Below are 19,049 nucleotides of genomic sequence, written 5' to 3'. Positions count from 1 at the left end.
AGTGTCTTCCAACTCATCATTGGGTACAACAGGGCCTTGTTCCTTGAGGACAAGAAATGTTCAGGTCTGAAACTTGACTCTTCTTATTTTACACCTTGATAGATTAAAATGTGAGTGCATCGCTGTTCTTTAATTAATGTAAGCCTACAAAAGCATGGTGTTAGTCTTCTCAATTCCATGAGGAGATGAGTTCTAAAGTTTAGTTGATTAGGACATTTTAGTGATAAAACTCATTATGTTAGATATGCACTCTGCCACTAAGCTATACCCACAGTCCAAAATATTTTTAATAAATTAAGTAGCAATTCATATGAAATTATCATTTTGTCTAAATGTGTATTGTTATGACATAGTTTTCTCCTCTCCCTCCTTTTACACTGGGCTCTGCTTCCTACCACAGTGAGCCTATTTCCTGTATCTGATATTAGTAAGTATAATTTTGATCTTTGCACCTGTTTAATAGGTGGGATATAAACATCCATGAAACTTGACTCCACTCTTTAAAAAGGAGTACAACCAGTCCCCTATGACCTATTACAGTACAACTCCCCCACTATTACCATTTTGAACTGAAAGGTGTGAAATTTAGGTCATTGTAGTTTGGACTTTTAAATAATGACAATACTAAGTTGGTAATGGGAAAAAAAAAAACAAAAGCAAAGGGTTCATTTGTGTTATATACATCAGTCTGTTAATATCTGAAGGGATTTTTTTGGGTTTTTTTGTCAATTAAAATTGACACTGAAATCTAAAAGTATAATCTGATATTCATGTGAGTTTGGTTTTTGTAATAAAGTGTCTCTGAGTGGTTCTTTTGGATTCGTGTGTGTGTGTGTGTGTGTGTGTGTTAGTTATTAGACCTTGATAGTAAAGAAGAACTATGTCATACAGATTTTTAAATATCCTGTAGTATCTGTCCTAATTGCCTACATTAGTAAGTACCATGCCTCAGTAACCAGTTGTTTAATTTGTTTAGAGTAACCACTGAGTTATAATGATATGTACCTATTCTGAGGTAAAGATTATGAAGGTATTCAAAGAACATGCAATAGTGTGGAGCACATGCAGTAGTGAGACAAAAGATACTGTCTTCTTTCAACATCATTAGAATCTGTGAGAGCAATCACAGGTGCCTCAGGTAGAGATGGTATCTACCTGGATCAAAGACACAATGGTAGGCAGCATGTGAATGTCACTCTTCTCCTTGGATACATGAGTCATCTCAGTAATCTGTCAGATCCTGAAGAGCTCCTTTTGCATATGTCCTGGGAGAATTAGAAGTGGACTAGCAAACTTCTGTGAAGATTTTCAAAAGGAAGTGTACAGATTAGACAGGTGTATGTCCTTTTCCTCGTGGAAGACCATCCTAAAGAAGTCCTGGCTAGATGAGAGAGCCAGATTTTGTTATGAACAAATTTGGAGTTGTGATTGACACCAGGTCAGAGGAGGGCAGGGAGAAAATTAAAAAGTTAAGGCTAACAAACTGCAAGTACCTTGAGGTATTCGTGGTGACGATGACAGGTAAGCCACTTTCTATACAGGTGATAAATCAAATAGCAAAATGCATATGGATGAAATCTTCTAGTGACAGAATCTAGAATCAAAGATGGAAAACCTTGCAAATTTGGTGTCTAAATTGCCAGTTCTAGACCATTATCAGATCACGTAGAGTGCAGAAAAACATGCATGCCTCAGAATATACTGATAGTGTAACTGTCTGTACACTGTTTCCACATGCAAGATGTCACAAGTGAATGTCTGTGTGCCTGCAAGAGATGTCACAAGATGCACACAGAGATGAATGCATTCTGGGTTAAACTGGACTATCCATTGTTATCTTAATTTTTTCAGTATGTTGTAAAAGCTGGCCATGGTGGCTTATTTATCCTGTAATTATAGCTCTTGTGAAGCTGAGGCAGGAGCAATGTGCTGAGTATATAGGTCAGTCTGGATTACAGTATGAGATACTCAAAAATAATTAATAAATTAATTAAACTGAATCATAAATGTGAAACCTAAAAGCTTTTTGCCACACTGGAATTCTTCTTGCCCTGTATGGGAAAGAAATAATTGGCAGTTCTCTAACAGATATATGTATAGGTATGTCTTTAATATGAGAATTAAAGAAAATTTCTAGGAGTACTATCTATTGCCTTCAGCTCCCATTAGAGCTGAAGTATTCAGGGTATAACTTGTTACCTTTTCAAAATGTTAGTCTATTAACAAGATAATATCCAAGTCATTTTTATTAGAAGTATTTTGAAGAGATTTACCATATTTTTGGTAAGAAACTACTGGTGCTTATATTTTAAGAAGTCAGACTTATGTCTGATGCAATTAAATTAAATATCTCCAAATCAGAAACTATAAATTGTCATGCCACAGTGATGCAGAATGTAAGAAATTATATATTTTTTAACCTTCAAATTTGAGTTAGATTTTTCTAGTAATATAAAAATAACAAAATGAACCAGTAAGTTTGAAGTGAACCATTTTGTAAAAAGACACACACAAGCCACTTCAGCAGCTAGTGTTGCCTTCTGTATAGATCAGAGTAAAGTCACAAAACACAGGTATGCCTTCTTTGCACTGCTGTAATTGCTTAATTCACTCCACTGTTTAGCAAGATGAAGCAAAGAAACTGTATTTATTCCTGTCTATACCCTGGTTTGCATGTACTATTAAATATTAAAGGTCTTATCTATCTTAAAGTTAATAATGTGTAACCTGTACTTAAAGCAATGATAATTCTAACCAGATTCTTGGGTGGGGTTGGGGGGGGGAACTTGTTTTTAAATTAAATTAAGCAATAAAGCCATCTACTGGTAAAATTTCCACATTTCACTGAATTTAGAGATGTGGTCCCTGCTTTACTAATGTCCATCTCAGAATTTATCAGATCACTTTATGACCATCAATTTCTTTTTGTGTATGTTGGTATGTTGGTTGTATGTCCAACCTACAACCTTTGTGTACTTTATATGTCCCAATACAGCTATGTGTACAACCCATATGTAAATGAAAGTCATGTATCAGTGTGAAAAGAGTTGGCACTACTGAAAGTGGTGTTCCCTTATAGAAGATGAAGGTCCCAAAGGTTATTTCTATAGATTACTAGTTCAAATATATATATTTTTTATTGTAATAAACAATGTCCCATCTCCTGTATGTATGTGAGTAAATATGGGACATTCATCCATTTAGTTGAAACAAATTTAAACTGAATAGTAAAATGAATGTTAAGTGTAATTCACTATAGCTTTTTTCCAGTCTGTTTGCAAGGTCTAATAATCCAGGTCCTTTCATGTGCCAGAAAGTAACTAACACTGAGGTCTTGCCTGATGGGAAAATAAATTCACATAGCTATTGGTCTCTGTGTTGAGCTTTTCAAAATGCTGACTTGATCGTCACATACCTATTGATAAAGTTGATCTGTGTGAGTAGGTCAAGAACCTGCATTCCCGACAAATTGCTATTCTCTGTGTGAAAATCATACAATAGAATTTGTTTGGAACCTTAGGAAATTATAGGTATAAATGTAAGGTATATATGTAAACAACCATTTTTAGTAAAAAAGCAAATAAAAAGAGGCACGTGTTTCTACTTTTCTAATGTGCTTCTCCAAAATGGAAACAAGAAACAAGCTGAAAACATGCTGAAGTATTTTCTTGACTCTTTCCATGATTTTGATGTTTAATGTCATAAGTCCTTTAAACAAATCTAATGTAGTATTTTTAATATTTAATTTTATCAACTGGAGTATTTGCTAACTATTAAAAAAGATAGTCATATCTACAGCTGCTGGCTTCCTGCCCAGTCCAGCTGGCAGTCACCGTGTCATTACACACCTTTCCTTGTTTCTGAGATTGCTAGGTGAGGCTAATTTAGGATTATTTTTTTATTTGCTTTTGATGCTGTTGATATTCACACACTAATCTGGTGCCCACATTTATTTCCATTTTGAAACAAATTTTTCCTTCTAGGTATTTGGAGTAGATGACAATCAGGATTATAATAGGCCTATTATCAATGAAAAGCATAAAGGTCTCATAAAAGATTGGGCTCTCAACTCTGCTGCAGTAGTAATGGAAGAAAGAAAGCCATTGAGTACACCTGGGTTTCATAACTCAGAGGTATGCAATTCTTCTTATAGCATAAAATACAAGTTTTCATCATTTGGAAGTTATTTTAGGTATATATATATCCTCTTGTGAAATGCTTAAAAAGCTAAATTTGGACTATTTTTTTTTTATCTTGAAGGAAAACATGAAGCAATTTTGGTTTAGGTTCTAGTTTTCATTGTTCTTTGAATGTTAGGAAAATAATTACAATTCACCAAACAAGTGATAAGCTACAATCCCACTTTGAAAGCAGCACAGTAAGACCAAACAGGAAATAGACCATGCTTATATTCTTTGGGGGTTATGTGTTTGCAATTAGAAGACTGAGCAGGAAACATGAAAGAGGTACACATGATCACTGCAGTAAGAGGCAGTGTGGTAGACAGGGTGTAAGGAGACTGATGCAAGAACAACCAATCAGTGCAGTAAGAGGCAGTGTGGTACCCTGGATGTAAGGAGAGTGATGTAAAAACAACTGAGGATGGCTTGCCCAAATAGCTTTGACATCAGAATTCCATTCCAGTCTAGATAGCAAAAGGAAATATCAAATACTTGCATAAGCTGTGAGTGTTACTTGTTCAGATAACAGGCAGTAACTTCTAGTGGAAGGAAGCCTTCCAGCTGTTTTACAAATAAGGAAAATTCAGTACATAGAAATTAACTTTGCTGGGAACTTCAGTCTTGTCATTTGTAAAGCCAGAGTTTGAACCTTAAGTGACTTAGTTTTTTTTTTTTTTTTCAGTTTGAGGTGATGTGTGTTATGTGCACATGTGTGTGTGTGTGTGCATGCATGTGTTGCACATGCATGTGGGAGCCAGAGGAGCACATGCATGTCTTTCTCTATTACTCTCTGCCATATTCCTTTAGGACAAGGACTTTCACTGGGCTGACCAGCTGCTTGCCTCTACCATTGATGCTGATGTCACAGGCACACACAGTCATGACCAGCTTTTTATGTGGGTGTTGGGAATTTGAACTCACATTGTCAGGTGTTCTTAATCACTGAGTCATCTCCCCAGCCTTTTTCTTAATTCATCATTTTACTCATTAGATTAATTAAAAGTAGTTAAAGTGAGTGGTAAATAAAGTGTAAATAAAAGAAAATCAAGTTACATAATATTACTATTTCATTTATATTCTCACAAATGTTTTTAGGGAAAGATAAATAGATCTATATATTCACTGAAGAGTGTTAAAATCCCCTGTGGTTTGCTATTTTCTGAAAATTGTCAGACCAATTACAGCTTTTTAGTGTTCTTTATTTCTCTTAAACTTAGGGAAATTTTATTCTAGTTTCTGTTTACTCACTGAAAACAGGTGATATTAATAATGATACCAGGCAGTGTGTTGGTATTTTGACAAATTCGGGGAAAGGCTTTTGTAAATTTAGATTCCCTCCTCTCTCTTCCTCAATCTCTGCCAGGTAAAAATCATATAGTTCCAGTAAGTTCCTGTCTTTGTAGCCATCATGTAACACGCCTTTAGAACAAAGAACAACCTGCCATAAGTATACAGTAGTGAAGCCACTCTGTTGTGCATGCTCTTGTGTAGTGCAGATCCATCTGGCATTGACTTGGATGCTCAGAGTCATAGACAGGTATTGCAAGACATTGGAAGGGAGTCCAAGAAGTCAGCTAACTTTGATGTCCAGTTTGTCTATATACATCATTCTCTACTTTTGACTATATTAACCTATTCTTGATGCCATACATTATCTACATGAATCATTACTGTATCAGCATCAGCTAGGTCATAATTAACACAGTAACTTTTTTTTAAAAAAAATAAGGTATATCTTAAGTAGCTCAAAATGAACTTTCGTAGTTTTACATTTTTTTGGAGTGAATGGCTGCCTAAGTTAAGTTTTGGGTGAGAGGTGTCTTTGTTGTTTACAGTACTAGAGATTGAACCCAACCTTATGCATCCTAAGCAAGTGCTCTACCATAGAACTACATATCCCAGTCTCCCTTTCTTTACTTTACTAGGTTTCACAGGCTGGTTCCACCTCTGATTACAGCTTGAGATAGATAATTTTTATATTACACTCAGCTTACAAATGCTAGGGTATGTCCATGAATTAAGGGATACATACACTTGCTAGAAGGGTTCAAAAGACATTTGCTTTAAAGACAGATCTAAATATAGATGTGTCTGGGTTCAGACTGGGTATAGCAAATTTCATAGAGTGAGTTATTTTCAGCTTAAATATTATAGAAATATCAGGCTTTAGTTTTTTGAAATGTATTAAAATATAACCTAGTATACTTAATAATTCTTGAAACCCTGAAGCCAGTCTGATTTTCTAGAGAGGGGAGGGCTAACAGGTAACTTTAATAACCCCTTAGATTCTCTTCCTTTTAGTGGAGTAGAACTGACTCCTCTGGACTAGCTCCAAAGCTGTGATACGTATCTGTACTCCTCTGGCAACCCGGTAAATATTGTACCTGGTACTATATCAGTGTATAAGCAGCACAGGAAATTGTATACTGTATTCATAATAATAATAAAATCTGGTTGAAAGAAGCAGCTAGAGAGTCTTTAATTTAGACATGAAGAATCAGTGCATCGTACCAAGCTGAGCTTGAGACATGGCTTCTATGTCACATACTGTGACTGAATGAAATTCTCTGTCATGAAAATCAGCATTAGCAGGGTTGTTGCATGCTCTCTTTCTGTTTTTCCCCTTTAGGAAGCCATATCTTCATCCGGAAGCAAACGTTGGGTTTCACAGTGGGCTAGTTTGGCTGCTAATCATACAAGGCATGATCCAGAAGAAAGGTTAATGGAATTATCTGCAACTATAGAAAATGGTAATTTCTTTTTCCTCCTCCATTTCTTATTTTTTCTCTCTTTTTGTTTTAATGGATCATGTGTATTTAAAAACAAAACATAGTAATATAGTAAGTATATATAAACATAGTAATATAATAAGTAATATCTTAATATAGTAAGAAGTAAATTAAGCTTAAACTGAGGATCTTATTGAATATATTATACAAGATGCTATGCTGTGCCACCTAACCCAAGTCCTTTATCCTTAAAAACATTGGTATAGTTCATAAGTTGAACCTTCCAAAGACAAAAGTATACCTACTAAGATTTAGTATTTCATTTTCAGACACTCTGCTTTTTTATTGTAATTTTTTGCTGTTCAAGTACAATTTTAAAACATATCAAAAATGACTCTCTTTGTTATGCCGATCTGTTAGAAAAATATATAATTATCATTATAGTGTAATCATAAAGATAAGGTGATAATTTGCACATGAGCCATATATGTATGAATTTATATTATGAATTAGGGTGCCAAATATTGATTTAATTATTTTTATTATATTTATAAATAAGAATGTCACCTTGTACTGCATAAGTATATAGTATTCTTAATTATCAGTTTACACTTAAAGTTTTACAATTAATTGTACACATTTAAAATGCAAGACAAAGACTCACATAAGATCCCCTCATTTTTAAATTTTTTAAAATATGACCAAATTTTTTTTGTCTGTCTTGTCATTTCAAAAGTATTTACTTTTACATTGGGATTTGCTAAATTGAAAAAAAAGAAAGGAGTCATTTTTTTTTTTTAATAAACTGCCTTAATATACCAGAAAATTATGGTTTGAAAGTCCCTTGGTTTATAGAAATTATGACAAGTCCTGTCACCTTTTACTACTTTCACATTTTTTTTTTGATATGGATTGTCTTAGGGTTATACTACTTTGAAGAGACACCATGACCAATACAATGCTCATAAAGGACAATACTTAACTGGGGCTGGCTTACAGGTTCAGAGGTTCAGTTTATCATCATCAGGGTGGGAACATGGCAGTGTCCAGGCAGGCATGGTGCAGGAGGAGCTGAGAGTTCTACATCTTCATTTGAAGCCTGCTAGCAGAATACTCACTTCCAGGCAGCTAGGACTAGGATATTAAAGCTCACACCACAGTGAAATGTCTACTCCAACAAGGCCACACCTTCTAATAGTGCCACTCTCTGGCCCAAGCATATACAAACCATCACATGGATTTTAATGCCTTACTAAGGTATTTTGCCTTTTTTCTTAACTTAGGGAGTACAAATTTTTTACAATGAAGGAATTCATTTTATACTGTGGATATTTTTAAACCTGTGCTGTAACTAGTTGACATTTCTTTTATGTGTGTACTTTTTCTCTCATGAATTTCTGCTTTGGTATTTTTATTTTAGAGACAGATACTGCTGAAGCTGGTGTTTCCCTAAGAAGTACTAGTTGTGCAACTTCCTTGGCTAGTCAGGGAGAGAGGAAGAGGCGAACTCTTCCCCAGCTCCCAAATGAAGAGAAGCCTCTCGAGAGCTCCAGAGCAAAGGTCATTACACAGAGGTCAGAGATAGGAGAAAAGCAAGACACGGAACTGCAGGAAAAAGAAGCCCAGGTATATCAGATGGAGAAGCACAATGCAGACCAAGGCCTGAGTAAAGTGAGCAGGGCAGTCAATGGTGAGAGTCCTAAAACTGGCGGAAACAGTAAAGCCCTCCTTCCCTCAGGAAGCTCGTCTAGCAAGGAGAAGGGCGAGACTGCTGATCAGATAACTTCTTTGGTAAAACAAACATTGGCTAAAATCCAACAGCAGGAACAAAAGGAGCAGGCCCAGTGGACTCCTGCTAAATTTTCTTCAAAAACTGCCTTAGGCCATATAGATAAATGTAGGGAGGAATCGTCTAAGCAAGAGTTTCAACTTGTAGAAAAAATTTCAGGACATTCTACAAGCAAAGGAGAAAGAGGAATACAAAACGAAAGCAAAAGGAGAAAAGCTGAGGAAATTCCAAAAAGTCAGACTTCAAAAGGAGACAAGAAGGAGTCTTCCAAGTCATTGGTGCGACAAGGGAGTTTCACTATAGACAAACCCAGTTCAAACGTCCCCATAGAACTTATCCCCCATATCAATAAGCAGAATTCATCTGCACCCACTGCCTTAGCATTGGCGTCTGCAAGTAGACTTCGAGAAAGGAGTGACTCTTTGGATACTGATTCTAGCATGGACACAACCTTGATTCTAAAAGACACGGAAGCAGTGATGGCTTTTCTAGAAGCTAAACTGCGTGAAGATAATAATAAAACTGATGAAGGCCCAGATACTCCCAGTTACAATAGAGACAATTCAATTTCACCAGAATCTGATGTAGACACAGCCAGTACAATTAGTCTGGTTACTGGAGAGACAGAAAGAAAGTCCACCCAAAAACGGAAGAGTTTCACTAGTCTCTATAAAGACAGGTGTTCCACGAGTTCCCCATCCAAAGATGTTACAAAGTCAGGCAGTAGGGAGAAAATTGAAAAGAAAGCAAAAAGTCGCTCTACAGATGTAGGTGCAAGAGCAGATGGTCGCAAATTTGTACAGTCCAGTGGAAGAATCCGTCAGCCTTCCATAGACTTAACAGATGATGACCAGACCTCTAGTGTACCTCATTCTGCTATTTCTGACATTATGTCATCTGACCAGGAAACATATTCCTGCAAATCTCATGGAAGGACGCCACTTACCTCAGCCGATGAACACAATATACATTCCAAACTGGAAGGAGGCAAAGCAGCAAAGTCTAAGACTTCTCCTGTTGCCTCGGGTTCAGCAAGTAAATCCACCACTCTCCCAAGGCCTCGGCCCACCAGGACTTCCCTCCTGCGTAGAGCCCGGCTTGGTGAAGCTTCTGACAGTGAACTTGCTGATGCTGACAAAGCATCTGTTGCTTCTGAAGTGTCCACTACAAGTTCAACATCAAAACCACCGACAGGAAGGCGAACCATCTCTAGGATTGATTTATTGGCTCAGCCTCGAAGAACAAGACTTGGCTCGTTATCTGCCCGTAGTGACTCTGAAGCAACAATTTCAAGAAGCAGCACATCTTCACGCACTGCAGAAGCTGTCATTAGGAGTGGAGCCAGACTAGTGCCATCAGATAAACTTTCTCCTAGAACTAGAGCTAACAGTATCTCTCGGCTATCAGACTCCAAGGTCAAAAGCATGACCTCCACTCATGGCTCTCCTTCAGGTAATTGGATCTAGATTTTTATTAACATTAGTATGTTCTCTGTGTGGGTTCTTTATATTTAAGAATTAAATTTATAGCTATCTTAGCAAAATAATTGAAAAATAAAGTTAAAATCAGAAATATAAAATTCCAATTAAAGTCTTAGACAAAGTAGTGATTTCAAAATAAGATATTAACTGAACAGATTTAGGAGTTTTTTTTTTTTTTTTCATTTGATAATGTTGAATTTGTTTGTCAGAATTATATTAGGAATTATTATTTTAAAAATAATATTATGCTCCTAAAACCAGGTGTTTCAGATTTCTTATGAACCTGAAGAGAAATAATATACCTTTTAAGTCATTTTGGAAATAAACAGCTGATTAAAAAACATTTCTTATATTTACACATTTGTAGTCAGAACTGTTGAAAATTAACTTCATTTATTTCAGTGGAAGAATGGATTCATGGGGCAGTCACTAAGCTTATGTATGTCAAATTAAACTGGAAATTTAATCGTGAGCATTATCTTACAATGTACTCTTGTAGCATTTAACTGGAGTTAAATCTGTCTGTCACTAAAATCACTACTTATTGTCTCCAAGCAAGGAAGTGCTATTGACTTACTGGTTTCCACTTTGTATTTAAGCTGAAGTCACTGAGAATATGTGGCTACAGCTGGGAGGCAGCTAGCTATTTGTGTGTATCCTCCAAACATGTTCTTATTACCTCACAATCAGCTGCATTATGGGTGTGGCCACATAAGCCAGTAAGGCTAGGCCAGCTGTTCCCAGACTTAAAAGTTTATGATTTTTTACCAGCAAGCTAAGTGAGCTCTAAGTCTTGAGTTTTAAAAGTGGAGGAACATTGGTGTGTAATTTTCATTTTACTTTTGCTTAATATATAATACATCCTTCATGACTCAAAACCAAACCAATGGTACTTTGTAGATTTTTTTTTTTTCCCACTTTCTGTTCCTCCTTTCACTGCCGCTTTTGTCTACTCCTGTTTTTGTTCCGTCTTCGCTGATCAGTGGCTGTGGTAATGACAGTCATAGCCTGTGGTCGGACCAAATGTAGACTAAAACTTACTTGGGGATAAATGATGCTTTCTCTGTCATTCTGGCCTGTTTCCACGTGTCAGCCTTTGATTGATTATTAATCAGTTGATTACCAGGTATTGTTATTCATTTTTCTTTTACGGCTCTACCTTCTTAGTTCAGTCCCTTTGTGCTGCTGCTTTCTGAGCTGTGCTCCCTGACTTCTGCAACAGCGCTTGTTCTACCATCTTACTTCCATTTCACACATTAAGATATGTTTCCTTCCGTCCGTCCTAACATGAGCTTTGATGTAAGTTGTGTGCTACAAGGAGCATGATGTAGCTTATTCTCTGATCATTGACTAGCTCTTACCACATGAATAGTCTTATTTAGCATGAAGGGGCTTATTTAAGATATGGTCCAAATAGAACCACTTGGCAAGTCTGAGAAACAAGTGTAAGATTTCATATTATATATAGACACTAATTTTTATTTCTGCTTTGAATACAGATCTTGGTACTCCTCTGTATCTAAAACAGATAATAAACCCTTGAATTGCTTAATGAAATTCCCTAGGGAAAATTGAGTTAAATGTTACTTTTATTCTTTATACTTAGTAGTTGGATATTACATAATTACAGTTACAGAATTTCAGATCTAGAAAGGATGTTTAGGGAACTGGTGCCAGGAGATGAAATAACCTGCCCTGATCAAATCTTGAGGCAGAATGAGAATCCAGAGCCTTTTACTAGCTGTTGCTACTCTGTTAAGAAATGTTACTCTATCCTAGCTTCCATAAGACAGCTACTATCTGTTATGATATTACTAGAAATATATACAAGGTGGATATAAAATAGTTTTGGTGTTGTTCACTAAAGAATTGAACTGCTATTTTATCTAGTCCATGTCAGTAAAGAATATAGTAAGCAGTTGTTAGATGAAATGATTACTAGAAGATTTGTTTGATTTTTAACACTTGAATGTTTTTGATGCTGTAACATTTTTATTTAAGAAAACTGTATTATCTTAAAGGGAAAGAGAAAAAAAGGAGGATTAAAAGAACATAGAATCATACTGGTCAGTGTTTCTATTCTCCATGTAACACTAAAGACCTTGGAGTTATTTACCACCTATGATACAGTCCCTATTGACATATGTAAAAAATATTTTGTAGTATTTTGGACTAAGTCATTAATGTTTTTTTTTTCTTTCATTTAATGTGGTAAGCATTGATGACTCGGAATGTCTAGTAACATTGGTAATTCTTTTATGCTTCTCTGGCACAATTGAACCACCCCTCTTCAAGGAAAGTACAATTTGGGGAAGAAGTATCAGGAAAAGTATGAAATTCCAGTGGAGGTTGAAGAAATTCTGGGCTTCACTTACCTACCATATGGAGTAGGTCAAGCTCATTATTCAAAACTATTCTTAATCACTTGCTAGTCAGACAACATCATCTAAGTGCTAGGTATACATTAACTCGGTAAACAAGTTTACTATGAATTAGACAGTACCTTCTCTGTTCTTTACTTTATACTTAAATTACTTGTATGTTTGATTTTCCTATTAACTAGTAAAATGTCTATATTAATTTGTCTTCTGGTTTTCAGTGTGTCGGCAGTAACATTTGTAAATGTCTTTACTAACTGTAAATGAGAAAATAATTGTCACGCTCCTTAATGACAATCTGAATTATCTCTTGTGCCTTAAATGTCAGTGATTGTGAGAATAGGTTTTGTAGTCTCATGCTGTGTAGATTTTACACCATTGTCTATTTCGACCATATGTTTTTGGTGTTAAAGCAGCAAAGAATTGTATTAAAGATGCTTTGTTGTGTTCTTTTACCATGTAAAAAGATTTTTTCCAACCATAGCATAACAGGATGTTGAATGACAGAGGTAATGTTTTTTTTTCTGCCATAAATGCATAATTTCTGGAGCAGGAATTATGCACATATATATGTTGGGAAAAGAGGGTTTTCTTCATCTCTGTGTTCAAAATCCATGTGGCATGAGGAAGTCTTTTCCCTTTTTATTTTTGTCTTGTTGGTGTTTTTGCTGTCATTTAAAAAGCATCCATATTGCTACTTAAGAAGTATGTGCAACTGAAAAACAACTATGTTAAGCATTTATGACTAGAGCTTGTTTATCATTAGTGGAGTTTTTCATCTGAATGTTTATTCACTACACTATGAGAAACACGGTCTTTTGATTGCTTTTAATCATTGTTTTTAATTCACCAACATATGTTTCTATCTTTAAGGAGTAGTAGACTTAGGAATTTTTTGTGAGGTATGTGTGTCACTTACTGAAAATTGTGCTGTATGTGAACTCTCATGGTAATTTTGAAATCATGATTTTTATTTAAAAATTTTTAAATGATAACATAATAACTCTTTTTTTAATAATTAAACAAATTTAGTAAATTCAAGATGGAGGCGCTTTCCTACTGATTATGCTTCCACCTCAGAAGATGAATTTGGATCAAACCGTAATTCCCCTAAACATACTCGTCTACGTACTTCTCCAGCCCTGAAAACCACTCGCATGCAGAGTACTGGATCAGCAATGCCTGCTAGTTCTTCCTTCAAGCACCGGATTAAAGAACAGGAAGACTATATCCGAGATTGGACTGCCCATCGAGAAGAGATAGCCAGGTTGGTTTTTGGTTTTTTTTTTATCAGCATTACCGGTTATTGGGGCTGGAGAAAAGTGGCTAAGGAGTTAAATGACAAAGGAGAAGAAAGCCAGCACCCACATAACACCTCATGACTGTAAGTCCAGTTCCTGAACAGCCAGTGTCTCTTTTGACTGCCACAAGCTCTTGCTCTCTATGGTACGCAGACATACACTCAGGAACACACATACATATAAAATAAAACAACTGTTTTTTAAACAAATTAAAAACATTGCAGGTTAATAACAAAAATTCACTTCTTTATTTGTACAAACTAAAAAATGAAATCCTCAGGTCTTAAAAGAATTACTCTCTATCAGAATTTCCCTTTTTTTTTTCACTTAAATTATTTAATGTTCATGCTGTTGACATAGAGCAGAACACATCGCAGAATCCATTTATTTTGGTTCCCTTCCCACTTTCTAAGATTTCTCATAGCTGGGAAGGATAACTTTTGAAAGGTATTTTAACTCCATGTAGTTAAGATTTGTTTGGTACAAGATTTGTGTACAGATTATTCTCCTATTCATCTAAACTGAAGGAACAATCTGCTTGTTACAGATAGGCTACTAATCTGTAGGCGACTTTGAATAGGCATATTTTTACCTTCTTTTTTGTTGTTTGGTTTTTGAGACAGTTTTGCTATAAAATCTAAGGTGTATTGGCCATTAATTTGGGATTATTCTTCTAGGCCTCAAATGTTGGGGTTACAGGTATACTCTACCTTGCCTGGCTTTGCTTACCGTTTTGTAAATGCAGTTAGTTCAGCTCCTTTGTCAAAACACGATTATTATGAGTATTAAATAACTACTTATTATTACCTTTAAAGATATACAGAAAGTAAAACTCACATTATACATGTGATTAATTAATAACCCTGCATTTAAACATTTTAGAATCAACAGAAGCCATAGTAACTAAAATCTAAGGAGTTTGTTTAATGCTAAGATTTAAAAAATTTTTTAAATTTTAATTTATTTAAATTATTAATATAAAATATTTAAATTATTTAAAATAATTTATTTTGTTTTAATTTCTAAATTTTTAAAATTTACTCAGAATGCTTATGTTGCCTAAAGATTTTTACTACACTAAATGGTAATTGTTTTTTGCCTTTACATTAAGACATTAGATTTTATACTTGCTATATTACAGTGTATATACAATAGTCCACAATGCTTTCAGAGCAACATGAACTTTTACCATAATTTGATGTTTTTTCTATATGCAAGTCTGTGATCAGGCTTTTAATGAGACAGCTTACTAAGGTTTTTAAGGTAGTTGGTCTGTGTCTTAGTTAGGGTTCTATTGCTGTGAAGAGACAACATAACCAAAGCAGCTCTTATAAAGGACAATATTTAACTGGCCTGACTTACAGGCTCAGAGATTCAGTCTATTATCATCATGGCGGGAAACATGGCAGTGTCCAGTCAGGCATGGTGCTAGAGAGGGAGCTGAGAGTTCTACGTCTTGTTCCAAAGGCAAACAGGAAAAAAGACTGTCATCCAGGCAGCTAGAAGGAGGGTCTCAAAGCCCACCCCCACAGTGACACAGTTCCTTCAACAATGCCACACCTATTCCAACAAGGCCACACCTCCTAATAGTGCCACTCCCTGGGCCAAGCATATTCAAACCATCTCAGTCTAATTAGAGCAAAGGAATCTGTGAACCATGTGCTCATATGCGCTTGTAGTCAGATAATCCTGACACACACAAGTCTTGCTTTGGTCCTGTCATTGTGCCCTCTTGCTGTACAAGGTCAAGTGGTACCAAAGAACTAACAAGTCTGTCTCCTCAGAATGTTATCCCTCACACTGTGCTATAAATGAGAAGAAACAAGTCCTTTCGTTTTTGGCGGTCAAACCTTTCATTAATCCAGTTAGAGAAGAGTGAGAAGGAGGAGAACAATGGCTCCAGACTTTGTTTTCCCATGGTTTTATTTGTTACTCGGATTGGTATTACTTTTGTCTCTGTTTATTTTACAAGAGACTCTGAACCCAAGCTATCCTAGCAATTTTCATCCCTAGCTATCTCTGTTTTATCAGTAGAACATGATAGCTTTCTGACTTTAAGATCTTATTTTTTAAAAGAATATAAGCAAGAGAACAACTGTTGTTGATAATGTTGTTGATGTTTTTCATGAAAAATAGGAAAGGAAGAACAAAACTATGTGGGGTGGTGTTCAGTGCTCTAAGAGAGTAGTGGTAAGTTATGATAATGTGAGAAAAATTATTTTCAAAGGCTTTAAATCTGACTGACATAATTCTATTTTTTTATCAAATATTGACGACACCTAAACAAAACTTAGTAAGCATTGAAGAATACTGGAAATATTTGTAATTGGGAAGTGTAATCTTAACCTTTATTACAAAGAGTGGTTTGTGCTCTGGTAGATCCATCTTTTCATTTTTCAATGTAGACTTATTTCATTCGTAGTTCTTTATCTGTATTAAAAACCAGGTTAATCCTGAATATATAATGTGTACGCAAAATAGAGCATGGTTGGTTTTTTAGTTTGTAAAAGAAGGTTTTTCTTAGAGATATTCCCAATACATGTACCTCAGTACAGACAGCATAAGATAATTTTTTTCCTAGTGGGAATTTGATAGATTTTGGTGGTTTTAAATACTATGATACACAACACTAGACTTTGACCTTTGCAAATGACTAAATACTTTTAACCTAAAAGGCTATACTGGAAGATTATATAATCTACTTTTGAATCACATGGAACTTAGCAGTATTATAGTGTTTTAAATTCATTATTATATATGCATGGTATCATTTAATTAAACCTTAAGAAGAGACTTTGTATTAGCAGAATGTTAAGAGAAAACAACCAGTTCATTATAGATATTACATTAAAACATTTAAAAGTAAAGCCGATATAATATTTTATCTAAGCTGCATGATTTGCAAAGATATTATATTCTTTTTTATATACTTCTAGAGTGATACTTTTTATTGTATTTATATTTACAATAAGTGTTCCCACAGTATAACATAGTCATATTTTAGTGCTGAACATAAGAAGCCAGTTGGAAGCCGGGCGGTGGTGGCGCATGCCTTTAATCCCAGCACTTGGGAGGCAGAGGCAGGCGGATTTCTGAGTTCGAGGCCAGCCTGGTCTACAGAGTGAGTTCCAGGACAGCCAGGGCTACACAGAGAAACCCTGTCTCGAAAAACCAAAAAAAAAAAAAGAAAAGAAAAGAAACCAGTTGGAGCTAGAATTATATTTATATAAGACATTCACAAATTAAATACTTGAAAGCCATGATATTAAATGCTATCACAAAAGATTGTGAGCAGTCTGAATACTATTGGCTCTAGTTGGTTACCTGAATCATGGTGCTGAAGTCTAACCAAATGGTCCAGAAATGGACTCAAAGTCAGACCTGGATCCATATCCTCCTTTACTATAAAGTCTGTGTAAATCTGTGACAGACATAATACTAGTGTTAGCATTAGTGTTTGGCATTGACAGTAAGTTACTAATACATGTCAGATTTTAAGAACAGAGAAAATAGTGATAATTGAATTTCTTTAGGACTTAAGTTTTCTGTATATCCCAAAAACTTTGAGAATCTACTTACAAGTAGAATTTAAGGCCACCAGTAAGGTTTTAACAGTTTTATAAAATATTTTACTAAACTATTGTAGTCAATAATCCCAACCAGTAAAGGTCCATATCTTCAGTACAAAATCAAATTTTGTATTATTCTCATAATAAAAATACAAGCTGTTTATGGTTTCTTAGTACTAAAAAGTTCTTAAACCATTTTCTTGAACTAATGTACTTGTAAGTCTGTAATAATGTATTTTACAGCATATATCTCTAAAGAAGATAGATCTGTAATTTATTGAATAAGAAAAGCATCATTACTAAGCACATGTATGAAATTCATAAACTTTCTGTTCTAAAGAAACATTATCTATCTATTTTTAAACAGATAATTCCTTCTTCTACAAAGTACATGAAGTTTGACCTCAGCTTCTATCATTTGGGATAGAAGGAGTAGCAGTGCCTGATCTTTATATTTGACTTATATTTTAGATCATTGGGATTGGTTTTTCTTTACAATTTTGTAACAAAGAAAATGGAATTAAATGTAGATTGTGTATTAGGCTTTGAAATAGATAAGTGTAAATTTTTGATATTTGCTATATCCCTAAATAAGATAATTTTACTCTTTTGGGATGTCTTTTTGCAGATTTGAAGCAGAAGAAAAATGAAATAAGGAGCAAAGGTTATAGGCTGAGAGTTTAAAAGCAGAGCAGTGTATGGAAAGAAATATGTTGGGTTATAATGTTGGATTATAATCCAATAGATGGAGCTGAGAAACTTTATAAAAATTAAGTCAAAACTCTAGTTTAATAACTACATGACTTAGACCCACTATCTGGATTGCATAGATGCCTTATTTCTGTTAGAATATTTCCATAACACTTCTCTGGTATTTTTATTTTCCTTTCAAATTTTCTTGTAATGATTCTTGTAGTAATGCTCAGGGCTCATGTCTGTGTTTTTGAATTAGGGTTTCATTTAGTCCAGGCTGGCCTCAAGCTTAAGCTGAGGATACCCTCGAATTCATGATTTTGTTTCATCACTTCTCAAGTGCCTGTATGACAGATATGTGCCACCACCCCTGACCAGCTGCTTACAGTTTTAGTAAAAGGTTGTTATCATTGAATCAACTTTTAAGGCAGGACTTTCCTGTTAGTATGACATATTTAATTTTGATTGGGCAGGTTAATTACCATGGCCAAAGTGGGAGTGGGGAAGGGTGGGTATACCTTGGTAGTCAGTCTCAGGAGGAAGTAGCTACCAAACAAAGGACTAGACCTTGGCCTAGCTTTAGGAATGTAATCTAACAGAGGAAATGGGAAAGAAGGACAAGGCCTGCCAGAGCCATGTCTGCCATGCTTGGGCTTGCTAGAGTTTTTCAATATATACCTTATACACAGAGCCCAAAGGTAATTTTTACCTTTTTAATTTGCCTGAGTTTAAATGCAACCTATGATGTAAGATCAGGTAGAGAATTTTCCATTTGTTTTGTCATGTTGATACTTAAAAGTTTTGTTTTGAATCATTTTATATACAATAATTTTAGTTTGGAGATATTAAACCTATATTACATAACACATACCCCAGTTTACTTTCAGCCACATCAGCAGTTAAGTTTGAAAAATGATATTATAGTGGT

General features: G+C 35.1%; 1 protein-coding gene across 11 annotated transcripts in view; it reads left to right on the top strand.

Moving 5' to 3' along the window:
- Positions 1-19,049, top strand: part of Cep170 (centrosomal protein 170) — an 83,572-nt gene that overhangs the window by 51,335 nt on the left and 13,188 nt on the right. For 7 of the 11 annotated variants that reach the window (XM_076914561.1, XM_076914560.1, XM_034520153.2 and 4 more), the window contains 4 exons: positions 3,984-4,133; positions 6,811-6,931; positions 8,331-10,151; positions 13,591-13,825. In XM_076914561.1, the coding sequence (XP_076770676.1) occupies positions 3,984-4,133; positions 6,811-6,931; positions 8,331-10,151; positions 13,591-13,825 (2,327 nt within the window). The remainder of the gene's footprint in view (positions 1-3,983; positions 4,134-6,810; positions 6,932-8,330; positions 10,152-13,590; positions 13,826-19,049) is intronic. The other 4 variants (XM_076914557.1, XM_076914556.1, XM_076914562.1 and 1 more) reach the window with 2 other exon arrangements.

The sequence above is a fragment of the Arvicanthis niloticus genome, chromosome 16, assembly GCF_011762505.2.
Source record: "Arvicanthis niloticus isolate mArvNil1 chromosome 16, mArvNil1.pat.X, whole genome shotgun sequence".
NCBI classification, from domain to species: domain Eukaryota; kingdom Metazoa; phylum Chordata; class Mammalia; order Rodentia; family Muridae; genus Arvicanthis; species Arvicanthis niloticus.
Note: the sequence above shows the minus strand (reverse complement) of the source record. Positions and strands in the feature narration are given on the sequence as shown.